Source organism: Zootoca vivipara, chromosome 11 (genome assembly GCF_965207765.1).
Source record: "Zootoca vivipara chromosome 11, rZooViv2.hap1.1, whole genome shotgun sequence".
NCBI lineage: Eukaryota > Metazoa > Chordata > Lepidosauria > Squamata > Lacertidae > Zootoca > Zootoca vivipara.
Genome location: NC_142594.1, coordinates 45,643,846 through 45,659,034, shown reverse-complemented (window position 1 = coordinate 45,659,034; position 15,189 = coordinate 45,643,846). Strand labels below are relative to the sequence as shown.

The following is a 15,189-nucleotide window of genomic DNA, read 5'->3' as shown; positions in this document are numbered from 1 at the left end:
CGGGGACCTTCTGCAATCTGCATGCAAAGCAGGCGCCCTACCACTGAGCTATGGACCAGCTCCTTAAGGGCAGAAATGTCTCTGCGTCAGAATGTGGGAAGCTCCAAAAGCTTGGCTTCATCAGGCACCTTCCACCTCTGAACTACGTAAGCTGTTAATTATAAGAACAAACTGTTTAAGAATTGTTGCCAGAGTTTGATTTCCCTCCAGCTTCCCTCCATGACCCTTTCCCCAGGTGTGTTAGGATTAGGAAGAGAAAGAGAGGGAGAGGGGACTAAGACAGGGACTGTATGTTTTCATGTATGTATGTATGTATGTATGTATGTATGTATGTATGTATGTATGTATGTATGTATGCATGTATACCACTAGGAGCCTTTTTGCCTAAAGTGTGGGGTACAAATGCAAGCAAGCAAGCACCTCTCTATGTCAAGAGCTATATTCCCTAATTCATCAGAGGCTGTATACTGGAGATGGGCAAGGCTGAAGCCAAAAAGTGGGTAGGGTCAGAATCAGCAGTGCCCCCTTCTCTCCCCACCCAATATTCTTCTCCCCCCAAAACAGGTTACTCATTTGTTTCATATGGAGAAAAGAAATGGAATATAAAAGCTCATATGGGTGACGGGGGGGGGGGGAGTCAATAGAAGTTCCCCTATTCTTAAACAAGATAGCAACTACATCCCAATAATGGAACTATTACTTATTTAGCACATCCAATACTTCCTTATGCAGCAGTTCATCCCTGGGGCAATGCCCTTTAAATTTATTTAACATGTATTACCCCAGCTGAAACAGTAATCCGTTTTCCAAATAAACCTTCTTTCCACTAACCACAGTAGCAAAGCTGGACAGGATAATTTAACATCTTTATTAGCCACCTGCTTCTTGGGCAGACCAGCTAATCCAATTTAAAAAACAGTGAATTTGCTCCAAGTCTTCTTCTTTTTTTAATGTTAAAAATAACAACTGCAGGTGGTGGCTAGTTTGCAAAGTTTAGCCAAGGAGGTTATTTCAGTGTCCTATGAACAGAACTAAAATAAGCATAGAACTAACCAAAGGAAAAAAGAAATGTTGCATATTAAGCACTGATAGGGAAATCAAGTACTCACTTCCACAAATTAAACCCACTGAGTTGCAGCTTAAATCCTTGCTCTTTTGCTTCACCAAGGCCTCTTTCTTACAGCCTCTTTCAATGTGATAAATTCTCATGTTTGAATAATTGGGTCTTTTAGGAATAATTGCATTAGCATGGCAAAATCAAAATTTACTACATCCTAAGAAATTCAAGTTTTAACGGTATTTTCGGGATGCAAAATATTACTTTCCAGATTGTTGCTGGATTCCAACTCCCATCAGCCTCATGGCCAATGGTCAAGGATGATGAGAATTGTAGTCTGGAGCACAACAGACTGGAAAAGGCTGCTCTAGTCACATACGCTCCTTGTTCTTATTGAACCCTGGAGCCATAAAGCTGTTTCCTACTATATTCTAGCACAAAATTTCATTAGAGAGATGCCAAAGAACAGAGCAGTAGTATTCTGCAGCTGTAGAAATCGTGGTGCCTTTCACTTCTTATAAGACTTCGTCTTGCTCTGATCTCTCTTTTTATACTTTGCCTCTTTAAAAATAAGTCCCTTGTACATGCTCAGTTCAGTTCTGATTGATGTTTCATTAATTTATAGAGCCAGAATTTTTATGCCCAGTGCCTCCCTGTTTTGTTTTGCAAAGAGCTCTGCCATTTATATCCTTTTCACCCGGAAAAATATTGAAGATCTGTGCTCAGAGAGTGTGGTCTTTGGAAGGATAACTTGTCTCCTTCAATTTACCTTTTCCTCACCCTGAGGATGAGCAATTATAAAAGGTGTAAACTCTAATTAGTTGTAGCTGCCAAGATAAAGCAACCTAGAAACTTTTTCTTGTATAAAGTACGAGGGCAATGAAGTATTTCTTATGATGAAGAGCATAAGAACATGAGATGAGTCTGCTGGATCAGGCCAAGGGCCCATGAAGACTAGCATCCTGTTCTCACAGAGCTGTAGAATGAAAGATAGGAAGCAAGGCCACTCCATAGGTTCTGCTGAGAAAAAAGCTCCGGATTCTTCACTCCCTTCACTGCTCCTATTCCAGTTCGTGGTCATTAGAACTACCGGTAGTATGTTATCTTGAAGAGGTGCTCCCCAGCGTCCCTTGTTTCATAGCTGTCAACTTCCGTATTGGAAAATAAGGGATCAGCAGCCTCACCCAGCAGCACGGTACTGGAAATCGGTATTGGGAAATCTGCCCAGACATGGGCAGAGTGGCACCGGAAATCGGTTCTGTGCAGAGGCGATTTCCGGCAGCACTCGGCCAGTGAGCGAGCAGCCAGCCACCGAGCAAGGCATTTTACCGGGCGGCGGCTGGCTGCTCGCTCGCAGGGGGGGGGGGCGAGTGTAGCCTCCCTGCCAGCAGGGAGGGAGAGGAGCTGCTTCCTTTGAAATCCGGGAAATTTACAGGATATCTAACAATCCGGGCTAACAGCGGGAAACAGATTGAAATAAGAAAATGGGAGGGTTGACAGCTATGCCTTGTTTTCCTCTTCCCTCCTCTTCCTGTTTTCCTCTTGTATCATGCCTTTAAGACTACTGTACAGACACAGACTGTTTTGTTTTTATTGATCCTACGTAAGCTGCTCTGGGAGACTTTTCCCAGCAGAAGAGCAGGATAAAAATGCTTTAGAAACTAACCTACAATCAAATCCCACAAATGGTTAAAATTTCTTTCCTTTCTGTACTCCGCTTCTCACACCTGGATATTTTAAGCAAATATTGCATACTCCATATAACTGGGATGGGGGGTGGCATTCCCTACCTCTAGATGATGATAAGCACTAACCTCCAGTTTTAGTTGTTTATAGGATACACTGAAATCAGAGTGACAGCAGAGCAAAGCAAGATGCCAAATGAAAAGTATGATTTTCACAGAAGATGACAGAACAAGGTCAAACACTTCTTCATCTGCATTGGCAGGCAGAACTTTACAATACCTTCCCGTGCTCAAACCTATACAAGCTCTCCAGTTTGCATAACTCTGCAGCAGTTACAGAGCTCACTGGAATCAGCTTCCAACCAAAATTAGACATGCGCCTACAATTCTTGCCTTCTAATAATGCAAGGACTTTCAAAGCGGAACTTCCTCTCCCTCTCATCTCCCCATGTATCCCTTAAATCTGTTGTGGGTTTTGCTGTGCATGTGGAAATCTTTCTGCTAGCAGAAGCACTTGGTTAGATACTGCCCTACATATTTATTTCTATTATACATTCTGTTTTCTGGTATCTTTACTGTACATTGTTTGGGAACATTGGGAACATCTTAAATAACAATCAACAAAATAATATTTAGGATTTTGCAGCTCATAATATTTTTGGGGAGGAAAAAGAGAAAGAGAATGAAAGAGGCAGGAAATAAGAGATATGGGTCATATAAGGGAACTTCATCATGCAGACAATCCCTGCCTATCTGATTTGTGAGCCTTCAAAAGACAACTGCATTTTCAAACTCATTTTCATCTTCTCAGCAACCATGAGGTCTGGATATTTCCCTTTTTGAAATAAAAGTGGGGATTCTAATAAATGAGGTACTAGACTGCACACCAGATCTGCAGAATATAAACTGTTTAAAGTCCAACTGAATTATGTTGCACCAGGTTTTTATTTCCTTTTAGTTAATTATGTAATGAAACTAAAACTGGATTTGAGTAGTTTCCAACTACAGCTTGCTTAACAAATTATTCCAACTTTCAGGTGCAGTGGATATTTTGGTATATTAAAAGGATGACAACAGATACACACACCACCATTAATCTTTGATGCCTAAACATGACTGTATCAACACGGCCTTTCATTTCATTATTGAAATTATACTTTCTACAAGCATGAAATGGGTGGCCAGAATAGAAAAGTGTACTACAGTTTTTAGTTCTCTTACCATAAAAGCAAACTGACCTTCAACTTTACTGAAGGCAGCAAAACCTTATTGATCAAGAATCAGCCAGTGGGGGCTCCCAAGGCCAGTCTGGGTCCTGATTTCTACTCTGGAGGCATCCATACCATAATTTAATACACATGGCTTCCCGCAAAGAATATTGGGAACTATAGTTTACCCATCACAGAGCTATGATTTCCAGGACACTTGACAAACTAGTTTCCAGAATGCTTTGGGGGGAAGCCATGCACTTTAAATGTATGGTCTGAATCTGACCAAGATATGGTGGTTACAGTCATGGACTTGTCACCAACCCACCGTGGGGAAGTGGAGGGAGGCCTAGTCTCTCCTGATCTCCTCAAAGTTATTTTCAGGGCCAGTATTACTCAAATAGAACCATGGTTGGCCTATTGCTAGGGTAAGCCATAAATTCCCGTTCAGCATCCCTAGATTTAGAAAATTATTCTAAGCACCGGTTTACTGAAGTGAAAAAGGAAAAATCTGTAAGACAGAGAATGAAGAAATCGAGATTTTTAACTTACCGGTTTCCTAAGGAAAAATAAAGACAGTGCTCCGATTAAAGGCATATCCCCAAGCAGAGGTTCCAATATAACTCTCATAGTGCCATGAATCTAAAGGGGGGAAAGATTCAGAATACTAAACATGAATTAATAATACAGAGAACTACATCGTTAATGGAGAAGTCTGTTAATATACCTGCATGCTTAAGGTCTATGCTGAACAAAACAAAACGATTGTTAAAAAGTTTGCTTCCTTTTTGGGGTGGGGAAAGGACTGCAGAGTTTTATGGCATTTGTATCTGTAAATAATTTAGTTTTGTGTCAGGTAGGGGAAAAACGCAGCTTACCTGTATACTTTTCACACCAGCTCTGCAGTAGTACCTCTTGATCTCCAAGTCAATTTCACAATTGCCGACAAAACTGGGAAGCACAAGGACACATTGCAATTTTGTATTAAACATTAAAGCCCATTAATAAATGACCACTTTTAGAAATCAATGGCAAGTTTATTTTAAAAATCTTTTTCCAAAAGAGAGTAGGTCTAGGCTGTGACCCAGTGTTGCTTTGCTAAATACAAGCCATCAGATTAACTGGTAGTTTCCTCTTCAGGGCCTCCTCCAACTCTCAAGCCTCTGCTTAGATTCCAGTTATAAACAGCAGCCTTTGATTTGGCAGGGAAGCATTGCTAAAGGTGGAACTGCTTTATAAACCTTGATGCAAATGTGGAATAATTTCTGCAGGAGTTAATGGCCTCCTTGAATCACAGCCCTTGTACAATTTTCTGTAATGCATTTTTCTACATATCAGAAACCATGGGTTGTATCAAACTAGTATCTACTCAAAAGAGGCCAAATGAAATTAATGGACATGACTAACTTAGGTCCATGAATTTCAATGGGTCTAGCTCCCAGTATGATTAGCATTTGTCAAACACTATGTAACACACACTCCCAGTGCAGGTCTTCTCATTGATACTGGGGGTGCCAGAAATCACATTTAGGCTCATTATTTAAAATGTTTCGCCAAACCTTATGAAGTGCTCGGTATATTCTGTGTACATGCAAAAGATGCTTTTTATATCCGTTTTTTTTAACTTTTAAATTGATTAGACTCTTTGGTACTGTATTAATTTGCAATACCAAATATACCTAACTGAAGTAAACAAGGCAAATCAGAAAAGGGCTAGCGGGCTGCACCTATACAATTCATGAAGGACACTATTGCCCTTCAACCCATATTCCTTGGACTGTGTCTTTGCAATACAGCTTGTATGAAACATGATCTGCTATTTGGACACCAAGTTAAGCAGAACATTTTATCCACCGAGTGCATAATGTCTGTGAACTATGCAAGGCTACATTAATATGCAGATCCCAAGTATGACAGACAGACAGACATGTTACACATTACTAGGAAGTTTATTAACCATTTGTCCCCATGAATACTTTGAAGATGACTAATGTGGTTTCTTTTCACACAATTTAAGGGGGAAGGAGTGAAAGATTTATAGTGTACAAGAGTATAAAGGCAAAGAACTATGGTTAGTGCTGCTTGTCCCTATTAAAACCTTAAAAGTTATTGGCCATTATCCAAATATCTACTTTAGTCATGCCTAGTAAGATTTTGCCTTCTTGAAACAACAGACTCCTCTGTTCCATATTACAAACTGCTTTTGAAACTCCCCTCAGTTTCAAAAGAGAAGTCCAAAGTCCCCTTATTTGTATGTTTTCATTTTTAAGCCAGCCTTCGCCAACCGATGCCCTCCAAATGGTTTGGACTACAACTTACATCAACCCCAGCATAGCTGCCAAGTACCCCGTTTTCCCCGGGAAACCCCCGTATTTTCTTACCGTTTCCCACTGGTCTCCCAAATGGATTTATCTCCCGTAAATCCCTAGGAAAGTAGCTCCTGCTGGCAGCCATGTTTCTGGTGCCGCTCTGCCCATTTCCAAAATGGTCGTGGCGCCAGAAGTCACTTCTACACATGTCCGGAAGTGCGTAGAAGCGACTTCTGGCGCTGCAGACATTTTGGAAATGGGCAAAGCAACGCCAGAAGTCGCTTCTACGCACTTCTGGACATGCGTAGAAGCGACTTCTGGCACCGCGCCCATTTTGGAAATGGGCAGAGTGGCACCAGAATTTGCTTTTATGCATGTCCGGAAGTCGTGTAGAAGTGACTTCCGGTGCCGCGCCGCTGCTGGTCCCGGATTTTTCAATCCGGAACTTGGCAGCTATGAACCCCAGCCAGTGCAGGAGATCTAGTCCAAAACATCTGGTGGGCACCATGTTGACAAAGGCTGATCTAAGGCCTCAGTGAAACAAAGAGAAAGCATGTTCTATATGTTAAACCATGCAATCAGCCAAAAAACCTTTTAAGCACCACTTCAAGGCAAAAAAATGACATTGTTAAATTTTGTTGTATGTGAGCTTTCTAGTTAATGAAAAGCAGTGTAGGGTAACCCTGCAACTCATTATTTATCCTGTCATCTACTTAATAGAAAGGGGGGGACAAGAAGGGTTTATTTCCAAACATCCCCGTCTTCTTTTTTAATTTTAAATATTTTTTTTAATTTTCTGAATATGCAATACCAAATTACAAAAAAAAATTACTAACATACATAACAAATATATCAACAAAAATAAAGCAAACCATACAGGAACAAAATAAATAAAATAAATAAAAAAGGAAAGAAAAAGAAAAAAACAAACCCACACCTAAAAACAATATAATATATATACAGTGTGTGTGTGTGTGTGTGTGTGTGTGTGTGTGTGTACACACACACACACACATATATATATACACACACATACACATATTGACTTCCTTCCTTTATTTTGAGACCTCCAAATTTTTGTTCCTTCTTAATTGTTGTGTCTGATATAAATTACCTCTATCTTTACACCTTTAGAACTCATTTTCAATTTCATTAACCCTGCAAAGTTTCATTCATTGCTCCAGAACATACTTATTCCAGAACAATGTTTTTTCATATATTCTTTAACACAATCCCACTCTTTTGCTAATTTTTGATCCGATTGTCCCCTTAAGAATGCTGTAAATCTTGCCAAATTTATATATTCACAAAGCTTACTTTGCCATTCTTTTATTGATGGCATTCCAACCCCACCCCCCTTTCCAATTTTTTGCTATAAACATCCCCTTCTTCATGTCTGAGGCACATCTTGCACATGAAAGGAACCCTCGTAAGTCACATACTGTATTGACAGTTTATGCATCTCTACTTTCAATGGTTACAATGGGCCCTGATTTGCTCCTAATGCAAAATACGGTTTAGTGGAGCTACAAAAACAGCCAACCTGGTGTGCTTTGGCCTGGCAGAGAGATACTGAGAGTTCTGTCCCCCCTTCCTACTGCCTTATCTATGCAAAAAATGGAGGCGGAGTATTCCTTCCTCTGCAAGCCTGCTTGGTTTCTATGCTGGGCACAGAGAAGGATTAGAACACTTGATTCCTTCTCCACTAGCCTTCTCACTTGCCCACACACAATTCCTTCTCTCCTACAGCTACCAGGGAAGTGCTGAAATACAAAGCTGGCTTAGCACTGTGTGGACAAGCCTCCAGGAGATCAGTCAATACGCCTCCCTGCACCATGCAGAGAAGGGGGGGAGCTTTTTGACACGTTGCCTTGTTCTGCAGCTAATCATTGTTGTAAACCAGGATCCTTCACTTCTGCATAGTGTCAAGCTAATATTTTCTGAAGGAATAACTAAGCTTGACAGAAATCCCTCCCCCCCCAAGGTAGAAAGTGGGAGAAGTTGGGTTGGGGAGGGAATGAGCATGACGTTCTGTGTGGGTTCATGGAGGCTCATCCATGTAATGCTAAACTATGGCCATTGACAGACTTGAACAGGAACAAGAAGAAAGAAAACCCTTCTTCACTGAAGTGACAGATCCACAGATACAAGAAATCATTTATTCTGCTCTATCAAAAAATGTGCGTAACTTCTTTTTTTATTTCTGTGCACAACAGCACCTTGCTCAATGTTATATATTCATGCTAGCAAAAGCCTTAGTGGATTTCTCAATTTTTGTCATGTAAACAAAAATGTATTTTCCTGCAGAAAGAAGCATTTTGCAAAAAAAAATCCCAATAGAATTGTTTAAAAATACAAAATTTGAGAAATTTAAACTTGTGGTGTATATATTTTGACAGTTTTACCTGATTTGAAGATCTAAGATTATCTGCCTTTTATCCACATTTTCGGTGTACACTTTAACACCATTAATCCTAAGAGGCTAAAGAGAAAAATACGGTTTAAGTGATTGTTCTGTTAAAATCATCCCATCAAGTGTAAAATGCTGTCTGACGTGGACACAGATTCAGAAATACCACCTAACAGAATATGCCCCTCTTATTCTGGATGTGTCACTATGAACAAATTCCACGTAGGAAAACCGCATGAGTAATAAAAGGCATTAGCATGACATCAAAATGTAGGGTTTCTTTGTCCCATAATGACATATACTGTACAGAAAACACTGAAAGGCAGCACACCTAATTACTTGCGGCGAATAAGAACTGGACCCAAGCAACCTGGCAAGGATGCTTTTGTAAAGTGGAAGAGAACTGGCTCTACTTTCACCATCAATGTATAAGATGCTATTACTGTGTTAAACCTACATATGTTTCAGCCTGAATAGGCATTTTGCATGCCACTTTCGGTGTTCCACATAAACAGGAAGTTCAATTAACACAGCAATTCCCAAGAATGGGAATGCAAGAATGAATTTTGTCATTTCTCGTAAATATACTCCAAATTTGCACTTCAATTCTGTTTAAGAGAGGAAAACAAATGGCATACCCCATTTTGGTCATAACACACCATCCACATTAATCAATAAGCAGAAGCGGTGTTACAAGATCTATCAAGGCTATTTTTGCCCAAATGTTTACACAGTGTGGGTTGTGAGATATGGTTAACCAAATAACTAATATTTGAACTACAATCCGCAGAGCAGATTCATGACCAGGAACAACACACAGCTCAGCTGAGCAATCAACCGATATCTGCTCTAAACAGAAGTGCTTGTATGCCTGTGCTGTGAGCAAGTTTTTCCAAATAATGGGAAAATGTTGGTCCAATCTAGGCATCTAGACTGCATTTTTTAATAAAAAAAAGTCTAAATAATCTTGTAACACAAGTAGTTTACATTTTGAAATGCTCCCACTTCTGTTATCACCACAGCAACACCACAACACCAATCAAGGCACTGATTGACCACAAACAAGACAGGAAGAGCAAAGTCATCTAAAAAATTGTAATAAAAAAAAATCTACTGCCTTTAGCAGAAGGCAAAGATGACAGTTAACACCAATGTACTGGAATACGGCCAACAATATGTAAGGATGTTGCTGCCAATTGACAATACTACAAGACTCGTATAAATACTTAGTTTAAAATAGGTACTGTTTCTTCAAACACACAATGAGTTGATACAATCATCTCAGTAGTGAAATAAGAAAATTCTTCAACAAGAAATATCCTGCGACACATCAAGTGCATTGTAAGCTGTTTTAAACAGTTTTTAATATTGTGTTGTAATGTTGAGTATTAATGCCCTGGGAGCTTAAGGTAAAGGACAGGTAATCAATAACAACCAACAACAACACTACAATCTTCCCTCCTCCAGAAAAGCAAAATATTGCTTTTGAAATAATCATCTCCAGGAAAATCTTGCCAAACACAAACTCTGGTCAAACTGAATAAATGAACTTAAAGCTGTTTTTGTACATTACCACCTTGTCCGTAATCACTCTTTGTCCATAATGGCTCTTAAGAAAATAGCCAGCACCCTATTCACACAAGGTTCCAAGTGTCTAGAGAGTATGCAGAGTCTAGAAGAAACTTACCTGATCCCCTATATCAATTTTTGTGAAACTGAAGGTGCTCAGGTGGCTATTTGCTCCTCTCACTGCTGGTTCTATTGTTTCACGGAAAAGTTTCTCAATGAACTGGCAAATGAAAGGCCACATGTGTTTTACAGTCTGAGAAAGAAAAAAGGGTATTTGTAGGTTCTTGCTGTAGCATAAGTAGAAGTATTTCATTGCAAAGTTTTATGTACAATTTCCCATTTTATATCACCTTCAGTTGCCTTAGCAGCCTCATAAAGGCTACAATCAGGAAATTTCATCTGCTGTGCTCCATATAACTAACATGTCTGTGTACCTCTTTCACTTAACTTTTTCATGTTTTAATGTAAATATGACTACCTAAAATGTTTTTGGATGTGCACTCCTATCAGAGATGCTCTGTAAAAGTGAGAAAGTAATATACATAAAGGAATGGGCATCTTGAGGTCTCTGTGGCTGTAACTGTCCATGGAACGTTAAGCCATAGAAGAGAAAATCATACTAGAGTCCCTTTTCTGTCCAACTGCACCAAAAGCTGAAAGGCCATGCTTCATATTCTGCAATGGCACACCGTAAGAATTCACCGGCTGCAAGAAGGCAAAGAAAGGAGGGCAGTATGAGGGATGATGTAACAGACAGCTGATATCACATCATCTTCCCTTCTTGTAATCGAGGGATGTTGCAGTGCAAAAGTCTTATTATAAATGTGGGGAGGGGGCAACGACAAAATGTGGCATTAAACACTCCCCTGCCTAGAGAATGAAGATGCTGGGGCAAGAAGGCTGCAAAGCACAGCACTGAGAACGTAAACAGCAGCACCAGGAAAACCTCTCACATCAAACTGCACTGCAAATACATACTTCATACATGTATAAAATTTTGAGTACACAGACACAAAATGAGGGGAGGAAAGCATGAAAGGAGGAAAATATGGAGGAGAGGACTATGAGGAAGGGGCACAAAGGACAACACTCCCACTTTCACACACAACCAGTCATGGACGGAAGATTCTACCTGTGCTGCAGTCATTGGATTATGGTAATCAGACAAGTTGCCCCATATTGTCCTCCAACTCAGCTTAACGGTAGCAAATTGGAGTTCCCCCCTAAGTTAGGGCACTAGGATCAACTAAAGGCTTACATCTGCATTAAAAACATTTCCCCCTGATAATAGGATTGACAAATCAGTTATGGAAAATAAGCCTCTCCAATAAATTATCTGTTTATCACCCTGGGAGCTTTCCCTCTGCTCAGGAATTTCATTTGAGAAGGGACCACAAAAGCCACAAGGTTCCCCATCACTTCTCCTGCAAATATGTGAGAACTAATTAGCATGGCTGCCAACATGAGGAGGAGTAGATGAACCCCTTTCTATTCTCTTCAAGCCCCTTACAAGGCACTCTGAGCTTATGTACCAAGATATATGTAAAAAGAGTTGGTCAAAAGACAAAATGACAATGCGAAGAAGCAATAAAAAGAACTTCCAGGCAAGGAAAAAATAACTTACCTTGTTCAGCCATTCTGCTCTCTCTGTGTCTGGAAAGTGCACCTAACCAAAAGAAAATTGCAAATGCACAAGGTCACAATCACTGTGAACATGAGTCAAGGACTTCAAGGCTGATGAACTGCACCAAACAAGTTCATGACCAGGCTTGAAACGTTTTCTACAGTTGATGGCCAAACCCTTCACCTGGTGACTCTGCCACTGAAAGTACAACAGGGTACAATCCAGTTTGGTCATTATCTTTTTTACATGGAGAAATCATGGGTCTGGTTGCCAAGGCTAATTCACTCTGCTAAGTAATAATGTCTGATTACTATTACAGTACACCATAATCTGAAGTGGTTTCTGGTCATGGTTTGGAGGGCAAGCCTGGAAAAGAGTGTGCAGTTCAGATGCAAATATAACCTATGCTTTGCTAAACTACCAAGTGAAGTTGTGCTTGAAAGGAGAACAAGTGTGCGCGCACACACCAGTTATATCTTATCTTCAAGGACCAACTGAACTACTGTGCAGGCAGTGGCCATTTTGCGTGTATCCAACTGACGGGTGACTGCCAAGGCGTAGGTCCTTTTGGACTCAGAAGAGGCCAGAATGGGGGCATAGCAGGGATGGCTTACGCACATTCCACTAATGCACACAGGGCCCAGGAATGGAACCCCCGCACAAAATGATTATCTGTATTTCAAAATGTTTGACATATATTTGTTATCAAGCCCCATCATAACCACAGTTAAAACCTTGGCAGCTGTATATATGCACTGTCTCTCCCTCCTTTTGAATGCAAATTTCCACCAATCTACCTACAGTGGCCTTAATTACAGTTAAAAAGTACAGTAGAGAAACCACAGACATAACTATGGCTTGCTAACCAACTTTGATCCATAGTTAAATGATCAAGTGCAGGCATAGGCAAACACCGGCCCTCCAAATGTTTGGGACAACAATTCCCATCATCCCTGACCACTGGTCCTGTTAGCTAGGGATGATGGGAATTGTAGTCCCAAACATCTGGAGGGCCGGAGTTTGCCTATGCCAGATCAAGTGCATACATCTGCACTGTTCTATTTCTTAAGACTACTAACAGTCCACATATAAAAAAAGCACGTCAATTTGCTGGCCTCGTTTCTCTTCAAGCTTAGTTGGTTTTATTTTTACTGCTAGTGCTGGCTCATTGTGGTAAAAAAAAAGATGACTGATAGACACTGTTACTTTAATAAAAGATTTTCTAATCTGCTTGGTCATAGGCACTGTTTCTTTAATGAAGGATTTATAAATCTGCTTGCTCATATACTTTTATTTCGTCTCAAATCTGTAACACCTTCACTAAAAGGGCTATTTGCTCCAAACAGTTGTCATACGTAATGAGCTTAAGTACATGAGAACCATCAATAATGTATACTGGGTGCTTCTAAGTACTAGAACACAATATTTTATTTATACAGAGTTCAAACACATGGGGCAATCAAGTCTAAAACAGGCAGACAGCGACAGTATTAAAAGGGTGATGTCTCTGCAGAATTTTTTTAGGCTATTCATTTATGCTTCAGAAAATTAAGTGTACCTTTTGTGCTCTGAATGAAAACTAGAATTTAACCCTAACTAAAAGACACTAGAATCAATCTACCTGGGAAGCAACTGAGAAGTGAATGGAATAACCTGAAACATTTATATAATAGCTTGAGATCTTTTTCAGGGTTTAGCCTTTTTGTCCACAATGATTAGTAAAGTACTGCCAGAGGTTTTTTTGCTGTTTTTACATAACCTTTTTTGTGTAGTCTTAACTCTGAAATGGAAAAAGGTGTTTTTTTTTAAAAGCACCTTTTTTACTATTTCAGGTTATAGAAATTCAAGCTAAGGCTCTAAACCACCAATCAGCTACTTTCCTTAAAACCTTCACTTGCAAGTCATTTATTTAGCCCCTTTCAGGCACATCTCCTTTTTTTACCCCTTCAGCTTTGTGACTTTTATTACAGTACCTTTTCATTTACAATAAAAAAACCTCTTTTGGCAACAAGTCATGAACTAGATTACATAGGGGTTAAAGCATAAGATTACAACAATAAGCAGAATTGTAATGAGACCAGTTTATGAACAAGTGATGCATATCTTCATGTTTTAAGATAGTTGTAAAGTTATTCCCTCCAACAGAGAGAGCTCAGGAAGTTGAAGGCTTATCAGTTCAATAGTGAAATGGCCACACACAAAATTGATGCTCAAGAACCTGCTGAGCAATGTTTACACTGAATGGCAGGCTCTAACGTAGGAAGAGAAGGAAGAAAGAGGGGAACCTGAGTTGGAGAAGGGCACATCTCACCTTTCTGCCCTGACTTCCACCACTTCAGGAGGGGGAGCAGGTATGCTGGCTCTCCTCCTCCCCTTTCCTGCTAAGGAGAGAGCCTCAATGGAGGCTGGGGAGGGCGTTCATCAGCTGAGGGGGGAAGGCAGAGCAGGAGGTGGCAGCAACTATACACTCCAGAACCTAAAGCCACACTACCTGGGAGGTCTAAGCAGCAACAAGGGCCTTATAGCATCCTCTTCCAGGCCGACGTGAGGTCTGGACAAGAGCATTCCTCTTTAGCAATTGTGTTGTGGGTACCACTGGTTCCTTAAACAGCTATCTTCCCTTTTCTCTTCTGAATACTCTTCTGTGTGCTTCAGTTGCCAGTTCCTCCCCAAACCTCTAATTCTAATGCATCATTATTTTAAGCTATGACAAGTTTTACAGCATGTTCAAACACCATGAGAAATGCAAGCCTCTGTTCTATTTTAGGAATCACGCATATCCTAGATATCACAACACCGTTAACCATCCACAGGCAGCTAGTTCTCAATTTGTATGTAAACACTGCGAGAGGTTCGACACATTTCTTCCTTTGGTACCCTGTAGCCCTTCTAGGAACCAAAAAGAGAAGCACTTAACCACACACTAATTGCTACAGATGGTGTATTACAGTCCTTCAGTTCTTGTCCGGCATGTACCCTTTACAGTTATCTGCCATCCATACAGCCTAACTCTGGGCAGTGAAGACTGCATACATAGGGAGAAACATGCCTCTTCCTCAACGAATTAACAACAAAAAAGTGCTCAACGTAAGTCAGGGGAATGACAGCCTCTTGGGAAGAGCTCTGCTTAGCTTAGCACAACATCAGGCACATCTGAGCTGGAACAGACTATTGAGGAAAACACGGCGCAGGCAGGCAGAAGTTGCTTTTTTATTCTTTGTAAAATTTGGACTCCTTGCTATTCCAAATACATTTATGGCTCCATCGTAAAACCTGCTGTGAAGCAAAGCACTAGTAAGTGCCTAAATGGCACATCTATTGTTGCCC

General features: G+C 40.4%; 1 protein-coding gene across 3 annotated transcripts in view; it reads right to left on the bottom strand.

Annotated features, from left to right (window-relative positions):
• The window catches only part of ESYT2 (extended synaptotagmin 2), a 78,038-nt gene that overhangs the window by 48,083 nt on the left and 14,766 nt on the right, over positions 1 to 15,189 (bottom strand). For all 3 annotated transcript variants that reach the window (XM_088654157.1, XM_035128852.3, XM_035128853.3), the window contains exons 2-6: positions 11,863 to 11,904; positions 10,357 to 10,491; positions 8,665 to 8,741; positions 4,829 to 4,901; positions 4,503 to 4,592 (exon numbers count right to left, since the gene is read on the bottom strand). In XM_088654157.1, the coding sequence (XP_088510283.1) occupies positions 4,503 to 4,592; positions 4,829 to 4,901; positions 8,665 to 8,741; positions 10,357 to 10,491; positions 11,863 to 11,904 (417 nt within the window). The remainder of the gene's footprint in view (positions 1 to 4,502; positions 4,593 to 4,828; positions 4,902 to 8,664; positions 8,742 to 10,356; positions 10,492 to 11,862; positions 11,905 to 15,189) is intronic.